Consider the following 24329-nt stretch of genomic DNA (forward strand, 5'->3'; position numbering starts at 1 on the left):
TGCCCAGCTTCCCGAGCCCAGCAACTCCTCCACCCGACCTCTCCATCGAGGCTCAGGGTGAGCGAGTCCTGGCAGTTGCTGGCTCGCCCTGTGTTGGGACAATTTGCTAATGAATCTGCCTCCCTCAGGACTCTGGGGTATGCGTCCCAGTGGAACTGCTCCAGGTAGGCTACAGAGCAGACAATCTGGTCAATGCCCTTGTTCCCAAGGCTGAGGTGGACAGGGGTGTGGGCAGAGAGCCCCAGGGGGAGCACACAGGGTCCATCGGCTGCGTTCCTGCCCACAGGGGCCTGAATCCAGGTCTCAGAGCCATGTGGCTCACAGGCATTCCTTTAAGATGGCTCGCCTGCCCTGCCTATGTACCAATTGCCATGTACCAATGACTTGTCAACCTGGGAATCTGCAAGTGACCCCTAGAATCCTTAGAGGAAACCATTACTCTTTTTTAGATTTATTTTATTTATTTGAAAGGTAGAGTGACAGCGACTGAGAGAGAAAGAGACCTTTCATCCACTGGTTCACTCCCCAGATGGAGCCCTGAACTCCATCTGGGTCTCCCATGTGGGTGGCAGGGGCCCAAGCACTTGGGCCATCTTAAGAGGAAAGCATTTTACTAAAAAGTCAATATTAGCAGATACATTCAGATCAAGTTCTTTCATTGGGAACAGAGACCAGGGCCATCAATCTGTGCAGTGGAATGACATTAAATTCCCCCAGGGAGCCAACAGGCAGCGAGGGCTGAGGAAGCTGCTCAGGGTTGCTTGCCTGTGGGGACCTGCACCTCCCAGCTCACTGGGGCTCCCTGCTTGTCCTGTCTCTCTGTGCCTACTCTGCAGGCCTGGGGCCTGTCCCTGAACCTGTTGCCTTGTGGTGGTTGGTGTGACACCAGCCTGCTGAGACCCCTGATTGGGACGTCCCCTGGGTCGGATCTGCTTGTGTAGTTCCTGGAGCCAGTGGGGAGCTGGCTGCAGGGGCTCAGGTGCACCCAGCTTTCCTGGAGGAGGCAGGTGTGGGAAGGCAGCGAATGAACAGACAGGAGAAGGGACCCGTAGCGGGAATGACGACTAAGCCTGGCCTGGGAGGCAGAGGGCCTGGCGCTAGCTCTGTGACCTTGGACAGGTTTCATCACCTCTCTGAGACTCCATCTCCTCTTCCCTCTCATTGGCCTTGGGACCCAATGACACGGAGCGGAAAGGGCTATGGTGACAGGTACGGTTCCAGGGCGGCGACAGGCTGCCTGGCAGGGTGAGCGCACAGTGGAGCCCTGGCAGTCCTAATTTACTCTCAGCTTCTACTTCCTGCTTCTTGTTTATCACCAGGGTCTTAAGCAAGTGGTGGGATCATTGGACTCTCTCTGTGCATGCACTTTGGGGATTCCGCACTAAGCTGAGAGAATGGTGCCCCCAGGTCTCGGGCCCCACCAACTTCCCTCCAGCCAGCTACCAGCTGTCTGCGGAACTCACACTCTCTGTGTCATTGTGAGGTTAGAGCTTCACTCCCATTTTACAGATAAACAAACGGGCTTCTCTAAGTAAGGGAGCTTGCCGAGAAGCCTGCACGTACACACTCTAGAACCCACATTCCCCCCACTTCTCCCACGGCCCGTCTCCCCGTGCAGTGTCCGTCTCCAGCCCCGGCCCCTCCCTCCACCCCCACTGCCCACATCAGCACACACAAGCGTTTTCTGGCCCACCCATCAGGGCCCCTCCCAACTGTGAATTTGTCTGCCAACTCTCCCTTATTTTGGTAGATTTCCTCGTCCTCCAAACTACTCTTTTAAATCACATTTTTCTCTGCTTCCCCAAGAATGCCCATTGAATTTGAAAAAATACACCTGCATACAGGAGATGAAACCACCTGGTGTCCTGCCACTGGAAGCTTCCAGTCTTTCCTCTGTGCATTTGTGCCTGTGTGTACTTCCCAAACAAGTTCCCTAATGTCCTGTGGGTCCACTTTCCTTTTGGCTCCTACAACTCTCTGACTTCTGTACCTGTCCGATTCGCCCTACCAGGCTGTGAGCCCCTGCAGGGCAGGCTCTGTGCCCTGATGCGGGTTGCTGCACAGATGCCCGGCTCCTAGCTGGCTGGCTGGAGCGTTGTGAGATTGGAGAACTGGGGGGAATGGTCCCTTTGACCCAGTGCTTGGTCTGCAAAGTGCGGGCAGAGGAAGAATGAAATGCTCTCACCACCCATTTAAGAACTCAGCACTCACTTGAGAGGAGAGTTGTCCCATTTGTTCCAGTTATGCCTGCCAGTTATCCCATTGTTCACTTTTCTGCTTAAGTAGACGCACACAGCCTGGAAAGAGAGTATGAACCCGTTTCACACCCCAGCTTCCCTGCTTCCTGGTGCTGTCACATCAGGTGGTTATGCAAACCCTGAGCCTCGGTTTCCCCCTCTGTAAAGTGAGGGTAGGGTGGTAAGAAGGAGACGGGGAGTGCAGGCAACTTTGCATAGTGTTAGTTCTCTTCCTTCCTTCTTCCTGAATGATTGCTGTGTGAGTCCACAGCCTCCATCTGTTACAGATCTGTCCTGTGCGGAGTACCATGGGGGCCGAAAAGGACAGCCTGCCGGCCTTGACATGCCCTGGGGGTGACAGGCCTACCCTACCCAGGAGCTCATTAGGGAGCAAGGTGGTCCATTAGGAGGGCAATTGGGGTGCACCAGAGTTAGGGCCGGCTGCAGCCTTGTTGTCCGGTAGCCGTGGAGGCTCGGAGGCTGGAATAACAGCTTTGTTACCCTGGAAGCAGTCAAGGCAGGAGGTCTCCAGAGATACGCTTATCGGGCTGTGGCCACAGAGCTGGAATTTGTCAGCCTCGGGGTTTTATCTGTCTCATGTTACCAGCTTGTCTGTAAATTGTAAATTGCAGCAATCTGGTGGCTGATGAATGCGAGCTGCTGATGGGTTGAGAGAAGGAAGCAGTGAGACCACAAAGATCAGAGAACGGGAACCCAGGGGCCTGGCAACCACACATCCCCCGGGCTCTCTGCATCCAGTCCTGCTCCTCAGCAGGAGGGGGATCTCATCACGCTTCTCCCTGTCCCTGGTGTTGCCCGTCTTGGTTTTCTGGCCAGGAAGGATACCTCTGCACTGTGGCGGCGTAGGGAGCCACAGGGAAGTCATGCAGCTTGAACATCCGGAGCATGAGGCTTTGGAGGCAGATCTGTTTGCTCTGCTACTTGCTGGCTGTGTGACTTTGGGCAAATGACTTAACCTTTCTGTGTCTCACTTGCTTTGTAAAGTGAGGACAATCAAAATAAACCTCCTTCATGTACTTAAACTTGAAAAGAGATAACCCTATGCCAGTCTTGCCTCAGAACTTAGGAGGTTCCATAACTGCTGGCTGTTTTCACTGTGATGAAAATAAGATCCACAGCCTCACCCAGTGCCCCCAGTGTGCGCCCCCAGTGTGCATGTCAGGAGCACACATTTCAATGGTTTCTGGAAGGTGGTGGCCCGGGGGCAGGGGGAGGAGCGCTGGCACAGTTGGCACACAATTCAGGTCACCTCGCCCGGTGTTTTCCAAAGATGTCCCTAGTGTAAGTGCGGGGTGCAGTCCATAGCACTCTGTTCATGCCCGGGTGAGTTAACAGGAACACCTGATCCACAAAAGGTAAGACTGATCTTAACCACATCAGCACACACAGGCGTTTTCTGCTCCTGTTTCAGTGCTGGGCAACGACTCACCCCATTATTGGGTCCCAGGCTCAGTTCGAAAAGCAGTGTGTGAAATGATCGTGACCCTGGGAAAGCCACTTTCCCTCTCTGAGTTTAGCTTTCCCCACAACAAAGCAACATTGGTGCCCCAGCAGCCTCACTGCCGCTCTGTCTCAATGCCTCTTAGAGCACTTGGAGGGCGCCTGGCCAGGTGCCGTGGGGGGCGGGGGGACTGAGAGGATCAGTTCCTGCCCCAAGGAAGCCACTGGGGATCCACGGGTGGTGTGAGGATGGGTGGGGTGGGGATCGCTTCTTTCTCGTGGCAAGGCAATGAGACGGGCAGTGAGGGCTCCTGATCATTCTCCCTTGTATCCTAGCAGCCTTCCTGACAGCGAGACGGGAGACGACCACAGGTACGGCTTGGGGCTGGGTTAGAAGTGGGTCCCAGTGCAAGGAAGGGCTGGCCGGGGGTGGGGGCTTGGGTGGGGTGAGGAGCAGCCTTCGTGTTTCCAGAGGCATGAGGCCAAGGGAATGCGTTCTCAACGGGGGCCTGAGCGGGGAGAAAAAGTTGGACATTATGATGCTTTGTGCCCATCTAAAGGGCCGTAGCACATGAACAGGTGTCAGGGTATCTGCGGGATTTCGCAGTGGGTAGAATCAGAAAGTAAATCAGAGGTTGCCAGGGAGCGGAGGTGGGGTGGGGTGGGAAGACTGCTACTGCATGGTGGGGGATGGGAGGAGGGTTCTGGAACTAGATGGTAGTGATGGCCACACAGCCTGTGAATGCATTAAAAACTCCTGAACTGTAAAGAAACTGTGTCAGAGAAAGGATGATTAGAAAATATATTAAAATGGCTTTGGGGAAGACTCTAAGAGGCTAAGGAACATGACAGTCAGAAGAGGAGGGAGGTGCCCCTCAGGCCGCACAGAGAATTGGCCTTGCCGCTTTGTTCAGTGCACAAGCCTAAAAGCACAAGCGACTTGGCTTGATGAGGCTCTGAATATCCTCCTGCCCCCATGGCTCCAAGGACAGCACAGAGACCCCAGGCAGCGAGCAGTCAGGACTGCTAGGGCTGGTTGGCTCTTGTATATAAGTCTGACCGACACCATCCCTGTCCCCCACCCTTCCTCTCCAACACCAAACATGCCCCACCTCCCGGTGTTCTCTCTGCCCTTTCTTGCACCTTGTCCCCGAGTGCCGGGGTGTGATGACAGCCCTGCCTGGCGAGTCACAGAGACAGGGTTTCTCGAGCCGAAAATCAGTCATGGCATGTGACGAGTGCAAGGCTGGGCTATGAGAACAAAATGACAGGACATTTGACACTGGGGCAGCTCAGGGCCACCCAGGGCGCCTGGGCCCCACGGCTCACATGGCCTCCCTGACAGAAGCCTCAGATGCCTCTGTTGCCTTCTGATGGGGCCACGTGCATGCGGCTGCAGATCTCGCCCGGAGCCCTTCTGGGCTCTGTCAGCTGGGAGTTCCCAGCCACCACGCGCAGGTGCTGCTGTCAGCCCAGCCCAGCCTGGGAGCGCTCCCTGCCCCAGCCACAGTGCGGCTCTGTCTGCCAGAGACCCTCCTTGAGCCCAGATGCAGAGGCTGGGCCAGACCGGACCACTTCCTGGGCCTTATCTTCCTCTGACCCAGCAGACCCCCCACCCCACCCAGAGCCTGCACAAGGGTGCCTTGCTCCCTCTGTCCCTCTCAGGCAGGACCTTGGGCCTCCTCACACACCCACGGCCAGCCACACCCTCCCCACACCTCTCCGTGCAGCCTTTGTGGCTGTGGACTTGGCCGCAGGGGTGATAAAGGTCCATTCAGGTCAGGTGGGGACCAAGGGAGCTCCAGATCTTTGTGTAGGATGCTCTTCTTGGGGGACTCTGACGCGTGTCTTTCCTCCCTGCTGCAGCCCAGAGCGGGAGAACACGGCCCTCTCGGATGTCAGGTACCAGGTGCTGGGAGAACTGCCCATGTGACCCTGGAGGATGGCCCCAGGCCCCAGCCCCTGGGGTGCTGGGGAGGATCCCTGTCAGGCAGCTGGTGGCTTCTGTCCATTTAGCTGCTCCCTGCCCCTAGATCAGTGTGGGGTCGGGGGTCCTAAAGACATCAGGCTGACGTCCATGGCTCCGCTTTGTACAAACATGCTCCTCCATGGTGGGGGGAGGTTCTGGACACCTCAACAGGAAGAGAGGCGGGTCACATGAGTCCTTGGCTGGGCACGCTCTGCGCTCCCCACTGGCTGGCTGGGCCAGGCCTCCCAAAGTGGCTTAGGCCCTGGTGGGGAGGGGAGGAGACTACCAGAAGCCGTACACAGCAGATTTCAGCCAACGACACCACCTCCCATCTCAGCGCTGCCCCCAACCCCTTGCGCTGGTCTAAGCCCTCTGTTGGACAACTGCCTCTGAGGATGAGCCCCCCAGGAGGCCCCCACCCACCCCGCCCCGTTCTTTCCAGGAAGAGAGGCCCTGTGGCCTATGCATCTCAGAAGCCGTGGCTGCTGAACGCCACCGTGGAGGAGAACATCACCTTCGAGAGCCCCTTCAACAAGCAGCGGTAACAGCCCACGGGAGGGAGGCAGGTGGGGGGAGGGGAGGCCTGAGCCTCAGCGAACAGCCCTGCCTTTCCCTCCTCCCCCATACCCTGCTTTCCAGGCTGCTGCTCTCCAGCCAACTCCATATGGTCCATCTGGAAAGGCTCCAGTGGTGGGGGAGGGGCAGGAGGCAGGCGTGAGGGCGGATGCGCTCTCTCCGGGGCGTCCCATTCTTGCAGTTCCCACCCCAGTTCCGAGATGTGGGCACTGTTTTCCCTCCAGCGATAACAAGAGCCAGCATCAACTGCGCTCTTAGCAGGTGCCAGGCAGCGCGCTAAGCCCTGTGTACCTGTGTTCCTTTAATGCTCACGACAGCCTCCACTGGCACCTGCTGTTGTCCCCACTATACAGATGAGGAAACCAAGACTCAGAAAGATTAGGTAGAAGTGGATATTTGTGCTTAAGCCGCAACTTGGGACAAGTGCATTCCATGTTGGGATACCAGAGTTTAAGCCCCAGCTCTGCTGCTAATTCCAGCTTCCTGCTGGTGTGCACCCTGGGAGGCAGCGTGATGGCCCAAGTAGCTGAGTCCCTGCCTCTTCTCAGCTCCTAGCTACAGCCTGGCCCAGCCCTGCCCCAACTGTTACATATATTTGGGGAGTGAACCAGCAGATGGGAGATCTCTATCAGTCTCTCTGCTATGCAAATAAGTTAAATATATAAAAATTTAGGGTAAAAAAAAAAAAGGTTAGGTACTTGCCCACGTCCGTCTAAGCCAGTAAGTGACCACAGCGGATCTCAAATCCAAAAGTGGCCAACAGACTCCTCGGTACAGCTTATCACCAAGACACTCAGGTGCTTCCATGGACCCTGGCTGGCCCCCACCCAGGTGACCGGGCCGGCCGAGAGTTATAGGCTGAGCAAATATTTGCCCAGCCATCATCATTACTGCCGCAAGCAGCCAGCGGTCATTTTTCCAGGTGGCAGCCTGCCTGAACACAGGCTCTGGCTGCAGCTTTTCCCACCACCCCGGAGCGACAGGCCCCCTCTGGGCACTTACTCAGCATATCTGCTCCCATCCAATTTTGTCCTTCAAATATTTAACCTTCCCCACGGTTGTGGGAGGTGCCGACCTCAGCTCTTTCCAAGCTCACGTGGTGTTTGCTTGTACCCAAGCGGGAGGCCCATTGAAGCCAATGTCACCCTGGGCACAGGTCCCTAGATGCTAAAGATTGACCCTCCGCAAGTGCTCAGGCCCAGGTCTGGCCAGGCTGACGGGCTGCCTCCCCCGGCTCCACCTGCTCCAGGTACAAGATGGTCATTGACGCCTGCTCGCTGCAGCCGGACATCGACATCCTGCCGCACGGAGACCAGACCCAGATTGGGGAGCGGGTTAGTACAGGCTTGGGTCACTCCTGTCCGTTCTCCGGGGTCCCCCTCTGTAAGCATGGACAACCAGGATTCTCCCGTGACCACCCTCCTCGTGTGTGACTTAACGCCCACTTCCTCTGCCTTGGTGTGCGCTGGTCAGGTGGTCCCTGTTACCTGCATGATGACTCTTCAACGACTTGGGGACCATGCCTCTTCTGCATGAATGGATTTGGTAGACATGCACAGGTTCTCTCTGTCCACATGGCTAGAGCCAGGCTTCTGTCCCATGAGCTCACCCTCTGGGAGGGGCCAGGACGGTCTGCCCTGAGTCGCTGAGGGCTTGATCTGCTCCTCCTCCTTGGTGACAGGGCATCAACCTGTCTGGTGGTCAGCGCCAGCGAATCAGTGTGGCCCGTGCACTCTACCAGCACACCCATGTCGTCTTCTTGGTGAGTGCGCCGGTGGGCACTTCCCCTGGGGCTCTGGTCTCTGACCACCTCCCTGGCCTTCTGCCCACACACACCCAGATACCCAGAATCTGCCACCCATCGACCATCACCAGGAGCAAACCACTCCTACCAGTGACATGTCCTGCTCATCTTTCCATAGGGTGGCCAGTGCAAGCAAGGATAGCACAGATGACCCCTTGCAGAACTCACTCTGAGCTCTGTAGTAGCAAGGAAGGGAGACAAGTAGTTCCAGGCCACCTCTCTCTGACAGCTCCGACCTATCAGCACTTATACAGCCTAGTCACCGGGATGGCAAGTATTTGTAATTCATGCTGCTGCTTCCCGTTTTATACCCAAAGCAAACATTACTAATTGATCATGGTATTATTTCCCATGGAACCCAGAATCCTTCTCTAGAGAATCCCACAAGTTATCAAACATGAGATGAAACCTGTTGGCTATCCCTGCCCTTCTTGATGCCACGCTCTGTGTCAGTACCTTGGTTGCTACTGAAAACTGCTAAGACTTGGCCTTTGACCTCAAAAACTGAGAGTTTGATTAGGGAGAAAAGACTCACCCATACTCAGGAGGCACAGTCAAGTTCAAAGCCAAACCATGTAGCACAGACTATGGGGGACCTTGTCCAGGGAGATGACTGTGTGGGTTGGAGTAATCAGGGGGAGCTTCCTGGAGGAGAGCCTTGGTGAGTCCATTAAACAGAAGGGAAGAGGGAGGCCATTTGGACAGGGAGTTGGAAGAAGGAAACTCAGATCTCTGATTGTCCAAGGCCACTCAGCCAGCTGGTGTCAGTCCCAAAACCAGAGCTGCTGTAACGCTGACAGGTTACCCACTCACTGTGACCCCTCCCCTCACACCTGCCCCTGTCCTCCCCGCCCTGGGCAGGATGACCCCTTCTCAGCTCTGGACGTCCATCTGAGCGACCACCTGATGCAGGCGGGGATCCTGGAGCTGCTTCGGGACGACAACAGGACGGTGGTCCTGGTGACCCACAAGCTGCAGTACCTGCCCCATGCCGACTGGGTGAGAGGCTAGATGGGGGTACGGAGGCAGTGAGAGAGGCAGGCAGGCAGGCAGGGACCAGTCAGGTGTCTCCGTAGCTGCACCGCTATGAACCCCCACGCTGCCTCAACCCCCATGCTCTTTGGGAGCTAGAACATCATTACTTTTCCATTAATCGTGTTAATTTTTAAGGTAGTGATGCTGTGACTTTCGATACATAAGTGCTTCCCATTCCTCTAGAAATTCTGCTGGAAACAGCAGCCAAAATGTGATGCCCTCTCTGAGCTGCGGGCCTGTGTCCTGCTCCCTCACCCCCACCAAAGGAGTCTTCCTTCCATGTGTGATGAGACCCTCCTCTACTCTGAAAACCAAGGAGATTCCAGATTTTTTTTTTTCAAAGCTACTCGAACAGGTGCAGAATGTAGTGACCTTGGCAAGGTCGTTCAGGGCAATCCCAACACTGAGGTGCCTGCTTCTTTGGGGTGTCAGGGAGCAGGACTCCCGGGCATCCTCTGTAAACCCCAGGATGGGGTGGGCTGGGGAGAGGGGAGCAGAGGTGGGTGTCCACTAGCGGCGAGCCCACGTGGTGGTAGCACTGAGTGTTTCCAGTGGGCAGCTCTGTTGGTTTCGAAGAGGCATGATCACACAGACAGACCAGCCAGCACTTTGCCGACCACTGGTGGGATCCAAGAGAGCCACCATCGGGAGGAGCCCAGGGTGGCCTGAAGTAGCCCATCGAGTGTACGCAGTGGCCGCTGGTGGCTCCTGGTGGCTCCTGGTGGCTGAGCTGTCAGCTTGACCAGGATACACTCGTTTGCTTTGCAACCTGACCACTGAGATCTACCCTGGGGTGTGCCAAACCTGAAGTCCTGGGAGCCTGTGGGTGAGGGGTTCCCACAACGGCCCCACTGCCGTGGACGAGCCAGAGGCCGTTTCTGGAGGAGGAAGGGGATGTGCACATCCAGCTCAGACTCGTGGTCAGGCCTGGGTGCGACTGCCACGCTTGCCCCCCAGCCAGCCCCCAAGCCGGGTGTGCTCCTGCCTTTGCAGATCATAGCTATGAAGGACGGCACCATCCAGAGGGAGGGGACCCTCAAGGACTTCCAGAGGTCTGAGTGCCAGCTCTTTGAGCACTGGAAGACCCTCATGAACCGGCAGGACCAAGAGCTGGAGAAGGTGAGTCCGCCGGGGGCCAGGCGGCCTCCCCAGGATGGGAGGGCCCTGCGGGAAGCTGCACTGAGGACAGGTGTGGAGTGGATCGTGAACTTGCTCCTACCACACAGAAGCCCAAATCTGTGCCAGGCACCCAGGGCAGAATCAGCTAAGCACCTTTCTCTTATCCAGAGAGAGATAGCGTTTAGTTGCAAAGTTCTAGAAAACCAACTCAAACTGGGTAAGCAAAAAAAAAAAAAAAAAAAGGAGCCAAGGGGCCCAGCTGCATCCTAGCTTCGAGTGTCACTGGATCCAGGTGCCATCAGCCACTCTGGCTCCCCATCTCCTGCCTCTGCTCCCCGCAGATTGGCTTCCTTCTCCTGGCGATGGTGAGAGCCAGCAGCAGTCTCAGGTTCACATCTCCCTGCTCAAGACACTGCCACAAAGAGGGTGCTCCTGTCACGGTGGTTCAGCGGAGTCCCAGGGCTGACTTCCCTTGGTCCAAAGAGGTCATGGGCCCATCCCTGAGCAAATCATGGGGGCCAGGGATGTAGAATGTGAGGATTGGCCAGTTCTGGGTCACATGCCCGCCTGTGGAGTGAGGATTGGCCAGTCCTGGGTCACGTGCCTCCCTGTAGAGTGAGGATTGGCCAGTCCTGGGTCATGTGCCCGCCTGTGGAGTGAGGATTGGCCAGCCCTGGGTCACCTGCCCACCTGTGGAGTGAGGACTGGCCAGTTCTCACGTGCCCGCCCGTGGAGTGAGGATTGGCCGGTCCTGGGTCATGTGCCCGCCCATGGAGCTAGCCCGACCTGAATCACAGAGACTACAAATATGGGAGAGGTAGCTCCCTACAGGGACCTTGGAGCACTTCTAGCTGATGAAGATGAAGGAGTAAATCCTGGCAAAATGAACGCACATCCATCTGGAACATCTCCCAGGCAGGAGGGACTGGAAACCTAACACTGGGCATCCCTGAAGGTGGCCGGACCCCGTCTGTCTTTCAGGAGACCGTCATGGAGAGAAAAGCCACGGAGCCATCGCAGGGCCTGCCCCGGGCCATGTCCTCCAGAGACGGCCTTCTGCAGGATGAGGAAGACGAGGAAGGTACAGACAGCGGGACCGAAATGACGGCCCGAGGTCCCATTGCGCGTGGGGAGACCTAAGGCTAGGGGTTCTGGCTGAGGTCACGGGCCTCCGTTTCCCGTCTGTAAGTGGGGATGGCATGCCCTGTGGTTCACCCTCAGAGGGCTGTGAAGCGTGACGCTGCGGGGTGGGTTCTCGGGGCCTACAGAGGAGGTGGCCGAGAGCGAGGAGGACGACAGCCTGTCCTCGGTGCTGCACCAGCGCGCCAAGATCCCGTGGCAGGCCTGCGCCAAGTACCTGTCCTCGGCCGGCATCCTCCTCCTCTCGCTGCTCGTCTTCTCCCAGCTGCTCAAGCACATGGTCTTGGTGGCCATCGACTACTGGCTGGCCAAGTGGACGGACAGCGCCCTGACCCTGAGCCCGACGGCCAGGAACTGCTCCCTCAGCCAGGTGCGGCCTGCAGCCCCCGCAGCAGGGAGCAGGGTGGGGCTGGGGGAGAGGGCTGAGCCCGCAGGCACCCGGGACCCCCTGGTTCTCTTCCCACCCAGGAGTGCACCCTGGACCAGACCGTCTACGCCATGGTGTTCACGGTGCTCTGCAGCCTGGGCATCGTGCTGTGCCTCGTCACCTCTGTCACCGTGGAGTGGACGGGGCTGAAGGTGGCCAAGAGGCTGCACCGCAGCCTGCTCAACCAGATCATCCTGGCTCCCATGAGGTACCTCGTCTCCCTCGGCCAGCCTGCAGCTTCTGCAGCTGGGAACACGGTGACCCGGCCCCTCGTCGATGCCAGACCTCGCCACCTGGCTGCACCCTACTTTACAGCTCCGTGAGCTCTCTGTGGCCTCCACACTTCCTTCCCCTTCTGTCTGCCCCCCAGTCTGTGGTCTGAGGCCCTCTGCTTGGGGGTGGGCTGACTTTGGGTCACCACGGGAGAGCTAACAGCCAAGGTGGTCCAGCAGGGTCGGCCAGTGGCAGGCTGTCTGTCTGGAGGGGACTCTGTGTCCCGGAGCAGGTCAGGCCCTGCGGGCAGCCGAAGCAGTAGCAGAGGTCACAGGTGGGGCCTGAGAGTCAGCGAGCCAGCGAGAGGCCAGCCCATCGCTCATCTTTGCACAGCTGCAGGAATTCTCAGGGACGCAGGCCAGGTGTCTGCTGCCCCGCGAAGGCAACTGCTCCCAGGAAGCCGGGCCCGGGGCTGGCCCCCAGAAGCTGCAGTGAAGGGTACTGTGTTCACTCAGTCAGCAGGCAGTGGATCAGTACGTGGAGGAGGAACTGTTCTGCTTGCATCTTAGGTTTTTTGAGACCACGCCCCTGGGGAGCATCCTGAACAGATTTTCCTCCGACTGTAACACCATCGACCAGGTACAGAGCACCGTGCCACATCTGGGCTGGGCTGGAGGGGCCAGGCAGGCCCTGGGGGCTTCTCCTCTCAGATGCTGAGGTCCCTGGGGCAGGTGATCAGAGCTCCATTAAAGGAACTGGGGGTACCCTATCAGCTTTTTTTTTATTTATTTATTTTAAAGGCAGAGTTAGAGAGAGGGAGAGACAGAGAGAGAAAGGTCTTCCATCCACTGGTTCACTCCCCAAATGGCCACAATGACCAGGGATAGGCCAGGCTGAACTCAGGAGCCAGGAGCTTCATCCAGGTCTCCCATGCAGGTAGCAGGAGCCCAAGGATTTGGGCCATCCTCTGCTACTTTCCTAGGTGCATTAGCAGGGAGCTGGATTGGAAGTGGAGCAGCCAGGACTAGAACCAGTGCCCAAATGGGATGCCGGCGCTGCAGGTGTTGGCTTAACCTTCTGTGCCACAGCGCTGCCCACTGGCCCCCATCAGCTTCTAATGCTGCCTGAGGGCCTGGAGCCATCCCATGAGACCTACAGAATAAGGGGGAGATAGCCAGGCCCCTTCCCCACAGGCTGGTGCTAGGAAGTCTCCGGCTCTCCTACACCTGGATGGCAGACCGGGTGGAGAACGTGCTTTCTGACCCAGTCTGTGTTCTCTGTCCACCACCGCCCTGGATGACGAGAAAGCAGAGGCGTGATTCCTGCCTGCAGGGAGCTCACTGTATAGCTAGAGATGTGACGAGGGCCTGGGGTGCGTGGGCAGGTGACAGACACCAAAGCTCACCTGGCGCTCTCCCCCTTGCCTCCCGCAGCACATCCCCTCCACGCTGGAGTGCCTGAGCCGCTCCACCCTGCTCTGCGTCTCAGCCCTGGCTGTCATCTCCTACGTCACACCTGTGTTCCTTGTGGCCCTCCTGCCCCTGGCTGTCGTGTGCTACTTCATCCAGAAGTACTTCCGGGTGGCGTCCAGGTGACGGCAGCGTCTGCCAGCCTCCGTGGTGGGAGGAGGGGTGCTCTGCAGTGGGCAGCTTGGCTCACTTACTAGAACAGTCGTTGTGACCGCGGTAGAGTCCCGCTCCCCTGATACCCGTACCTCACCGCCCTGATACACCCACGTGTCAGCGCACACACACGGCAGTCGTGTCTGAATCACCTCCTTGGGAGCATCATCAGGGGAAAGTGCTAGGTCAGAGACCATGCCCAGGCCTGAGCCCGTCATTCATTTTGCCAGTGTTCACCGGGGCATGGGTGCAGAGAGAGCCTCTCCGTGCCATCCCCACCGACCGGCCGCATTTGCCCTCGTGAGCCCTGGAGCTGTGCACACTGCTTTCCCGCTCAGAGCGTCCTCAGAACCTTCTCTGACAGGCCCTTTAGGGAGGGATGCTGTGAGACTAACAGATTCAAAACTTGTAGGGGAAATTTAGGCCAGTGTTTCTCAAACTCCCAATCACTGCCCATCGATGGTGTGAAGTCATGTCATGGATCACGATCAGCATCCCTTTTATTTGAAAGGCAGAGTGACAGAGAGAGTAAGAGGGAGAAACACACACACACACACAGAGTTTCCAACTGCTGGTTCTCTCTCTAAACGGTTGCAATGGTCAGGACCACGTGAGTGGCAGGGGTCCAAACACTTGGGCCATCCTTTGCTGATTTCGCAGGCACACTAGCAGGGAGCTGGATCAGAAGCAGAGCAGCTGGGACACAAGCCCACACTCTGATAAGGGGTGCTGGCATTGCAAACAGCAGCTTAACCCACTGTGCCACAGTCCCAGCCCTGCCACCAGCACTTTAAAAAAAAATAAATAGTAAACATCAGTCTGTATTCATGTACTAGCCGTAAGCTTTGCTTCATGCCGTCTTTGTTTTGGTCATAGTAGTTAAGTGCGCTCTGACGTACGATGTAATACACACTCCTTACTGCAGGCTGTGGCCAGAAAGGTTAACTGCCTTTCCCCGGCACGCAGAATTGGCTAGGAACTAGAGTCTCAGCGCTGATTAGCAGTAATAATAGTTCAGTTTGGATGCATTTTGGCCATGATTACTTGCCCCGCAGGATGAACCTTCGTGTACACAGTGGTTGGGCGGGGATGACCACAGTCCCCAACCACGCGCTCGGAACAGAGCATTGATCTCAACACAGTGACAGGTGCCTGTGGAACACTGCACGAGCTGCCCCACACAGTCATTTCTTCTCCCTGGTCCTCTGGCCCTGGTCCAGAAAAGCTGCTTCCAGCATCCCAGCCTGGCCTCCTGGACACTGGCACTCCTGTCAGCATGCACCTGTAGGAGACAGGAGGCCGTTCTGTTGCCATGGAAACTTCTGGCCGCTCCTCCCTCAAGAGGCTGTTTAGGTCCCCTCCAGTGATGTGCTGAAACCTATTGCAGTTATTGGGGAAGGAGGCGCTGAAAGGGCTGAGTATCGGGTTCAGGTTGCTCTCTGGAAGATGGGACTGCCACTGCCTGCCCAGCCTCAGCTCCGCAGGGGGGCTTTACAGAAGGCGTGCAGGCGCAGGCCCAGACAGGGCCCCAGCGACGCCCGGGCTGACAGCACCTGCGCCTTCAGGGCAGCGTCGAAACCCATGGCACACACGATCTGAAGCAACAGTGTTATGGGAGCTGCCATTGTCTCCCTCTCTCTGAGGCCTAGAGTGGTGAAACCATTTGCCCACGCGCTAGCGATGGGTGGAGCTAGGTTTAGGCCTGGGCTGGGCCCTGAGCCTGCGCCCTTAATCATTGCTCTCTGTCCCCTGCACAGGGACCTGCAGCAGCTGGATGACACCACCCAGCTCCCGCTGCTCTCTCACTTTGCGGAAACCGTGGAGGGCCTCACCACCATCCGGGCCTTCAGGTACCAGTCACATTCTCCCCTGGCTAGGAATGGCATGGGAGTGGGGCCAGGTCACAGGTCACAAGATTCAACTCTCAGGGTCCCTCCTCAGGCCCCAAGGCCCAGGCGGTGTCCACCAGCTGGGCCAGGCCAGGTGGGCACCGGCTGTATCATCCAGAGAGGAGCACTCCAGCCTTGCAGACAAGCCCAGGGTGCCTATGAGCTAAGGCACGACATGAAAGAAGGCTGGGACGAAGCTTCGAGTATTGATGCTAGAAAGTTCTAGATCACGTGGGCCAGCCTGAGGCCTCCTTCCGTCAAGTCCATCATGCTGAGCACCCTGCGTGCTACTCACATTCATTCTGCATGGTGCCCCTGGGTGGTGAGCATGACTGTTCCCAGAGCACAGATAAGGAAACTGAGGCACAGAGAGACTGTAGAACTTTCTGAGTAAGGTCCCACAAAGCTCAGACAGGAACCTGCCGGCTCAGTCATTCTCTGAGCACTCACCACTGCTTCCGTGCCAGGCACTGAAAACTGAGTCAGGTGAGCCACTTCCCTGGAGGCATTCATAGCCGGACCTCGAGCAGGCCAGGACACACCCTGGGACAGGAGCAGGGCTGTGGGAGCACAGAACGGAGACAGTCATGGAGGGCTTCCTGCAAGAGGCACCATCAGACCTTAGACTCAAAGGATGGCTAAACGTTCGCCAGGTTGGAAGAGTTTCCCAAAGACATCTGCCATCTGCCTGCCACGCTGCTCAGTGACATTGGGCAGGACCCGGAGCATCGTGGCTGCCTGGGGGGTGAGGAGGTGCTGCTGCCCCAGGCAGGGTAGGATGGGAGCGTCTGGGTCTTTGGGCACGACTCCTTCAGCCATGCGGGCCAGAGACCCCTAACTCAGAGAGTTGGGCTCTGGTGTCTAAGCCTCACCCAGCGAGTGATAATGGGCTATTTTTAGGATGGTACAGCTGCGAGGGGTGTGACAATTACATGTGACACCAAGCCCTGGGTCCAGGAGTGACCTTAGGGCTGCAGGACCAGCCAAGGGCCCTGAGAGGCTGGCGTCTCCTCCGCTAACCCCTGAAGTCCAGTATCGGTCCCGGGAGGTGCCAGGCCCTGGTGCAACACTGCAGTCGGCGCTGACTCCCTGGGGCCGCTGGGAGATGCCCTCCTGGGGGTCGTGTGGGAGTGAAGCAAAATGGAGCCGAGCCGCACTCCCCCTGGCCTTGACTCTGGCCCCTGGACTTCCCCTGACCCCGTGCAAGCCCCTGGAGTCCCCCAACCTCCTGTGCTCCAGCCTGGACTTCCCCAGTGCCTCCCACTTCCCGGTCCCCAGACACCCTAGGTCTTGGTGATGTGCCACTCACAGTTGGTATCCCAGAGGGCTGAGACAGGGGCAGGGAGCCAGACCCTCTCATGGGTGGCTTCCAGCGTCCTGTCCCCTGAAGGAGCTGTTGCCCAGCCAGCCCTCCACCCCCCGCCCCACCGCCACAGCACCGACATAACAAATGATTCTTAAATGTGACAAAAGGCTTTTTAATCCTCCCTGAGTGGATTCCGTTTCCTGGCTTTAGCCCAGCACGCGGCCCTGTTGAGAGCTAGCTGCTTTTACTGCCTGCACACTCACCACGTGCCAGGGTGCCAGGAACCCTGCTGAGTGCTGCGTGTGCACCACTGCATTTAACCCTTCCCCCCCAGCGACCCCCAGGGCACGCGGGGAACCCAGCCCAGGCCACACAGACTCTGAGAGCCGGTGCGTGCAACCCAGGCCTGTCTAACCTCCTGGACTTTCCCAGGAGGCTTCGCTCCTTCCTCCAGAGTTTCAAGAGTGCCCAGCACTGGGATCAGAGGTTGTTTCATATCAGAACTGATAATCCCATTTTGCTGACGAGGAAAACAGAGGCTCAATCCAGACACACACCATGGGTTTGCACAGCTCCAAAGCTGGGACTCTCCACCCACCCATGGCAGGAGCTCCCCTCTCACACGGCCATCCTGCAGGGCCCCTCGCACACACGTGCTCGCACACCCACATTCTCAACACACACTGCTGATACCCTTCAGATGTTCAGTCCCACACTTGCCTCTGACACATCACCCACTCGCCCAGAGCCACTCCACTGCTGTGCAATCACACGCTCTCTCACAGCCCGGAGACTCACTCCAGTCTCCTCAGCCCATACTCTCCACCCAGAAATGATCAGAGGCCAACAAGCACTTCCCAAAAGGGAAAAGCAAATACCCAGTAAGGTCCCTCTTGGGTCCCTCTGAGTCCCTTGAGTTTGGTCTTCATTAGACTGGTGGTGACAAGACAGCTTTTCTTTTTCTTTTTATTTTTTAAGATAAATTTATTTATTTGAGAGGCAGAGTTACAGGCAGAGAGAAAGGTCCTCCATCTGCTGGTTCACTTCCCAAATGGCCGCAACAGCCAGAGCTGAGGCCCCGGGGGCCCCTCTGTAGGGCTGGAGAGTCCAGGTGTCCCATGGACCTCCCAGAGCCTTTATTTCCCTCCCAGGTACGAGGCCCGGTTCCAGCAGAAGCTCCTGGAATACACAGACTCCAACAACATCGCCTCACTCTTCCTCACGGCTGCCAACAGGTGGCTGGAAGTCCGCATGGCAAGTGCCACCCCAGGCCACGGGACCGGGGTTCTCCCAGGGCTGCGGAGCCAGAGCCAGGGCCAATCGTGGACCAGAGGGTGGGGTGCCAGGCTGTGTGCACAGTGAGCCATTGCTTCTCCCAGGCCTGGTGGCCTCCCAGCATCTTTGCCGCCTCTCACTGCCCGGGGGCTTGGCCATGCCAGGAGCCAGCATGGTTGTGTGTGCAACTGTGATGAATGTGTGTGTGGTAGTGGGTCCCATGACACACATATGTTGTACGCATGATGGGCCAGCTGGTGAGGCACACCTGCTCAGGGGTGTGCAGGCTGCTGGGGATGGGCACAGGCTGGCTTCCGGCGCCCCAGCCTTAGGCCTCCTGCACCTGATGATGTGTGTGTGAGTTGCAGGGCCGGGGCCAGGGCTCAGCTGAGCAGCTCTCTGCCCTGGAAGGGAGTGAGGGAGGATGGGGGGCTGTGGCTCCAGCTCCTGAGGGCCCAGACCGGCTGTTCTCCCTCTGCAGGAGTACATTGGCGCATGCGTAGTACTCATCGCGGCAGCAACCTCCATCTCCAACTCCCTGCACAGGGAGCTCTCTGCTGGCCTGGTGGGCCTGGGCCTCACCTACGCCCTCATGGTGAGTGAGCAGGAGTGGGGCAGGGAGGGGTCCGTCCCCAGCTGAGATATGGCCCACTTCAGGCCTTAGCCCCGGCTGAGCTGAGTCTGACGCCAGAGGAGCCCTGCAAGCAGGGAGGTGGCCCGGACCCCAGGCTGGTGGCAGGTGACAGGCCACATCACTGTGACCCTGCAGCACGGGCATCTGGGGGCCCTGGCCCTCCTCCGATGTAAGAAGAGCCATCCCGAGGGGTGGGGACAGAACCCGGTGACCAACTCCCCACAGGTCTCTAACTACCTCAACTGGATGGTGAGGAACCTGGCGGACATGGAGATCCAGCTGGGGGCTGTGAAGCGGATCCACGGGCTCCTGAAAACCGAGGCCGAGAGCTACGAGGGGCTGCTGGGTGAGGGGTGCACGAGGGGAAAGGGCGCAGGGGAGAGAGGGGAGGGCCCCCTGGATCCTGGCTGTGGCTGACCGCCAGCCCGGCCCCCAGCTCCCTCACTGAGGCCGAGAGCTACGAGGGGCTGCTGGGTGAGGGGTGCACGAGGGGAAAGGGCGCAGGGGAGGGAGGGGAGGCCCCCCTGGATCCTGGCTGTGGCTGACCCCCAGCCCGGCCCCCAGCTCCTTCGCTGATACCAAAGAACTGGCCGGACCAAGGGAAGATCCAGATCCAGAACCTGAGCGTGCGCTACGACAGCTCCCTGAAGCCCGTGCTGAAGCACGTCAACGCCCTCATCTCCCCCGGACAGAAGGTCGGGGGCCCCCCGCCCCCCACCCCGCCCCCAGGCCCCAGCCGCCTTCCCCCACCCCTGTCCTCCTCCTGGCTCAGTCTCCCCACTCGTCCACCTGGGAGACGATGACCAGGAGTCAGAGTGGCGCGCTCGGGGTCTGCCTCCCTGCAGGTGCTCTGCGGGTCTCCCTGGAGCACAGCCACTGAGCTGCCCTTGTCCTCAGAGAGCCAGCCGGCTGGCGCTCTTCCCCACCCCCGCCCCGCTCTCCTCCTGACCGCCCCAGGGCCCCATCTCCCTGACTGCCCTCTCCTTCCAGCTGTGTCTCTCGTTCTGTCGCTGTCTGCGACTGTCCTCCTCACTGTGGCCACATGCACTCTGCCCTGCTCCACCCCCTCCCATCCATCCTGTCTCCAGACTGGTCCGCTATTGTAATTTCTTGGTTTTATAATTTATTTTCCATTTATGTGAAAGAGACAGGAAGATAAACATCTCGTATCTGCTAGCACACCCCCCAAATGCCTGCAACGGCCATGACTGGGCCAGGCCAAAGCCAGGAGCAGAAATTCAACCCAGGTCTCCCCCGAAGGGTGGCAGGGACCCAGCTGCTTGGGTCATCGCTGCTGCCTCCCAGGGTGCACGTTAGCGGGAAGCTGGCACTGGAAGCAGAGCCGAGACCCAAACCCAGGCATGGGATGCAGGTGTCCAAGCAGCATCTTCGTTGCTGTGCCAAATACCCACCCCCGTATTGTAATGTCTGCCAGTATCCAAGAGCTAGGGGGCAGTGCAGAGACGGCTGCAGCTTAAGCTGGGCGCACAGCCACATCCCAGCATGCCACAGTCGGCCATGCCCGTGAGCTCTTGCCACACCCATTGCTCATGGAGGCACAGCAGGCACACCCAGACCCACCCCAGCCCCCAGCCACAGGGACATCCTCACTTTACACTTCACTCTCGGGTGCCCGTGGGAGCCCCTTCTGGACTCAGTGCAGGAAACAAGCCCAAACCTGAAGGCAGCCCTGGCCAAAGAAACGCTGGGCAGAAGACGGGCACAGAGGGGCGCTATGGACTCCCCCACCTGCACACACCCCGGGGACCAGTGCAGAGGCCTCCGAGGCCCACCTGCCTCCCTCTTTCTAGATCGGCATCTGCGGCCGCACAGGCAGTGGCAAGTCCTCCTTCTCGCTGGCCTTCTTCCGCATGCTGGACATGTTCGAAGGTGAGCCGCACATGTGCCCACAGCCAGCAGAGGGGACTTCAGCCTTGACGGGTTGCCAGATGTCACTGCCTTCCTGTGCGTCCTCACGGGCGCCTGCCCCAGGCTGAACCCGTCCCCGGCACCGGCTGCACCTGTGCCATCCTGTCCGTGCAGGGCGCATCATCATCGATGGCATCGACATCGCCAAACTGCCACTGCACACCCTGCGCTCACGCCTCTCCATCATCCTGCAGGACCCTGTCCTCTTCAGTGGCACCATCCGGTGAGCGCTGCCGCCCCTTGGAGGTGGAGCACAGAGGGTGGGGGCGGGGCAGGCAGCTCACCAGAGGGTCCCTCTTGTGCCCAGTGGACCTAGGCAGGCCCCGGTGACAAGTCCCCCCCACCCCCGCACTGCCACCTCTTCAGTGCTCCCGCCCAGCCAGGCCCTCAGGGCTGAGGTCAATGCCCCATCTCTGCCCCCTGGTGTCCTCCCCCCGGGGGCTTTCTGTGCCCCTCCAGATTCAACCTGGACCCCGAGAGGAAGTGCTCCGACAGCACGCTCTGGGAGGCCCTGGAGATTGCCCAGCTGAAGCTGGTGGTGAAGGCACTGCCGGGAGGCCTCGGTGAGCGCTCGTGGCCGAGTGTGGGGCGGTGGGCACCGAAGGATCCCTAGGGGCCAGGGAGGGCAGGCTTGCATCTATGTCTTAGGTGTGCTCTGAGTTTGGAGCCTGAGGCCCGGCGAGACCCGCCCCCCACCCAGGGCCATTTAGTCCATCCTCTCCCTATTCAGGTACCCAGGGAACTCAGGGGACCCCTGCAGTCCAGGGTCTGGCCCCTCCTGTGGACACAGTGGGATGTTTGGGAGGGTCCCTGTGAAAGACATTGCAAGTCCCCAGTAGTACAGCAGTGTCCTCAGCCGGGCCCTATCCCGTCTCTCCGCCTGCCCCGTTCTGCCCTGGGGAGGAGACAGGCTGGGAAACCACAGGCACCAGTCAAAGCTGCGAGGGCCCCGCCCCACCCCAGCACTCAGCCAAGGCCCCCACAGCGCATGCCCCCTCCCAGGATGGCCCAGGGCCGCAGCAGCTCACAACTTACCACAGCCCACGTAAATGGCGTCTGTGACATGTCAGGTGCACCCACCCCTGGGCACACTGACTCACACCCACACATTTCCCTTCTGCCCCACTAACACGGCCCTGCTCTCTGCCCCGGGGGCTCTTTTCAGATGCCATCATCACCGAAGGTGGGGAGAATTTCAGCCAGGGCCAGAGGCAGCTGTTCTGCCTGGCTCGGGCCTTCGTGAGGAAGACGAGCATCTTCATCATGGATGAGGCCACAGCTTCTATCGACATGGCCACGGTCGGTCCCGGGACGCAGGCCTTCCAGGGGCTTGGGAGGGGCGGTAGAGACAGGTGTGCACACGGTAGTGCTGAGGCTCACGTTGCCTTTAACAGCGCTGGCTGTGTGTGATCCAGAGGGCAAAGGACTCGGACCCTGAGTCCCTGTAGTCTTGGGGAACATTCATACACCGGCACACAACCACATACATATAACCATGCATAAACACACAGCCACACACACAACCACATGTACACACACACAGACACAACCACATACACACACACACAGCCAAACACAACCACACCTACACACACACAGCCACATGTTCACACATACACACACACCCATACATTTGCACAATCATCCAACCACACATATACACACAACCAAACAATAAACACACAACCACACAATAAACACACAGCCACACACAAAACCACACGTACACACACACAAACACACATAAAACCACACATACACAACCACACACATGCACACACAACCACACATACAACCGTATGCAGACTTCACGCCTGTCACCCACCACACAGCACAAGCAGACACTCACCTGAGCTCCCAACAGGCTGAGTCAGCCCCCAAAGACTGGAAACCTGGCTGGACTCCTGGGGATGGAGTCAGATAGAGAGTGGGGGTGGGGCTGCGGTTGGGGACCTGGGCCCCGCCTCCTGCAGGGCAGGTGAGCCAATAGCTGCTGCTTCCACCTGGCAGGAGAACATCCTCCAAAAGGTGGTGATGACGGCCTTCGCAGACCGCACTGTGGTCACCATCGCGGTAAGGGGCCTGTTGAAGGGGTGCATGGGGACACCCAGAGAGAGGGCTGGCCTGCTGCAGCCCCTGGGCTGGCCTCATCCTGGTAACCAAGAAAGGACCCTGGAGCAGCTCAGGACAAGGAGTCTGGAGAGCTGGCAGGGACCGGGGATCGGGGGACGTGTGCACCTGCACTTTCCTCTGCCTCCTCTCTCCAGATTCCAAGGTTCCCCTGTCCCAAGGCCCTGGAGCTAGGCTGGAGTTACTTCTCCATAGGAAGTGGGGGTTGGGAGGCCATGGGGGCCTCTGGGTCAGAGATGAGGGTGGCGAGCGGAGAGGGTGGTAGTCATGGATGGAGGGCTCGGATCCCAGCCACCCAGGAAAGGCAGTGACCACAGACAGGACATCCTGAGCACACCTAAACATGGGGCCGGCCGCCGCCCTGACCGGCCCCTCCCGCCTGCCCAGCACCGTGTGCATACTATCCTGAGCGCCGACCTGGTGATGGTCCTGAAGCGAGGCGCCATCCTCGAGTTTGACAAGCCTGAGAAGCTGCTCAGCCGCCAGGACAGCATCTTTGCCTCCTTTGTGCGAGCGGACAAGTGAGCCGCCAGAGCCTCCTGCCACGCCAGCCCCGCCTGCCCCCCGCCTGGGTTTTCTAACTGCCAATCGCCTGTAAATAAAGAGATTCTGTCTTCGCTGCTGGAGGCCCCTGTCTGGTGGGCTGGGGCTGGCAGTGGATGGTGGGTGCCTGTCCTTGGCACGGGGCAGACCTGAAGGAGCCGTGTGAGCGTGGGCGGAAGCACGTTTCCATGTCTGTGAAAGGAGGGCTGCCTTTGTCAGGCTGCTGTGACAAACTACCGGGGGACTGTAGCAGCAGTGGCTTGGCTCTCACAGTTCTGCAGGCCCAAGTCCAAGATCAAGGTGTTGCAGCTTTGCTTTCTCCTGACGCCGTGCTCCTTGGCTTCCAGACAGACACTGTGTCTTCAAGTGGCCTTTCTGCTGTGCACACCTGTCTCTGGGCTGGCGCTCGCTCTCTCTCGCTCTCTCTCTCTCTTTATAAGGATACCAGTGCAGTGCAGTGCCAGCATCCCATACGGGCACCATTTTGAGTCCCAGCTGCTCCACTTCCAAACCATCTCCCTGCTGATGGCCTGGCAAAGCAGTAGAAGATGGCCCAAGTCCTTGGGCCTCTGCACACACACAGGAGACCTGGAAGAAGCTCCTGGCTTCTGGCCTCAGATCAGCCCAGCTCAGCCTTTGCAGACCTTTGGGGAGTGAGCCAGCAGATGGGAGACCTGTCTCTCTCTGCCTCTGCTTCTCTGTAACTCTGCCTTTCAAATAAATAAATAAATCTTTAAAAAAAAAAAAAGGGACACCAGTCATAATGGATTGGGGATCCACCACTGTGACCTCATTGAAGCTGATGACCCTTGCACATGCCCTGTCTCCAAGTTCCTGTCAGGGCTGCAACCTATAAAGTAGGAGAGAAGAGGCTGCCATTCAGCCCACAGCATGCTGATGGTGTTTCTGTGTTGACTGCATCAAGATAACCTCCATACAGCTTGGTCCCCTTCCTTGCCACTTTCATTCTTGGACTGAAATCATGGGATTTGGAAGCCCTGAAATGTTGCTGTCACCATT

The 24329-nt window shown here is 58.4% G+C and overlaps 1 protein-coding gene across 3 annotated transcripts in view; it reads left to right on the forward strand.

Moving 5' to 3' along the window:
• The window catches only part of ABCC8 (ATP binding cassette subfamily C member 8), a 72050-nt gene extending 48759 nt beyond the window's left edge, over positions 1-23291 (forward strand). For 2 of the 3 annotated variants that reach the window (XM_062198093.1, XM_062198094.1), the window contains exons 17-39: positions 4038-4070; positions 5565-5600; positions 6110-6208; positions 7493-7577; positions 7925-8005; positions 8909-9046; positions 10076-10201; positions 11183-11282; positions 11470-11711; positions 11810-11976; positions 12551-12620; positions 13415-13572; positions 15361-15453; positions 17950-18052; positions 18555-18668; positions 18933-19053; positions 19272-19402; positions 20519-20597; positions 20751-20859; positions 21096-21199; positions 21802-21935; positions 22647-22709; positions 23154-23291. In XM_062198093.1, coding sequence (XP_062054077.1) covers positions 4038-4070; positions 5565-5600; positions 6110-6208; positions 7493-7577; positions 7925-8005; positions 8909-9046; positions 10076-10201; positions 11183-11282; positions 11470-11711; positions 11810-11976; positions 12551-12620; positions 13415-13572; positions 15361-15453; positions 17950-18052; positions 18555-18668; positions 18933-19053; positions 19272-19402; positions 20519-20597; positions 20751-20859; positions 21096-21199; positions 21802-21935; positions 22647-22709; positions 23154-23291 — 2524 coding nt within the window. Of the gene's footprint in view, positions 1-4034; positions 4071-5564; positions 5601-6109; positions 6209-7492; positions 7578-7924; positions 8006-8908; positions 9047-10075; positions 10202-11182; positions 11283-11469; positions 11712-11809; positions 11977-12550; positions 12621-13414; positions 13573-15360; positions 15454-17949; positions 18053-18554; positions 18669-18932; positions 19054-19271; positions 19403-20518; positions 20598-20750; positions 20860-21095; positions 21200-21801; positions 21936-22646; positions 22710-23153 lie in introns of all 3 variants that reach the window. The other variant, XM_062198092.1, reaches the window with a different exon arrangement.
• Positions 23292-24329: the final 1038 nt, after the last annotated feature.

The sequence above is a fragment of the Lepus europaeus genome, chromosome 7 (genome assembly GCF_033115175.1).
Source record: "Lepus europaeus isolate LE1 chromosome 7, mLepTim1.pri, whole genome shotgun sequence".
NCBI lineage: Eukaryota > Metazoa > Chordata > Mammalia > Lagomorpha > Leporidae > Lepus > Lepus europaeus.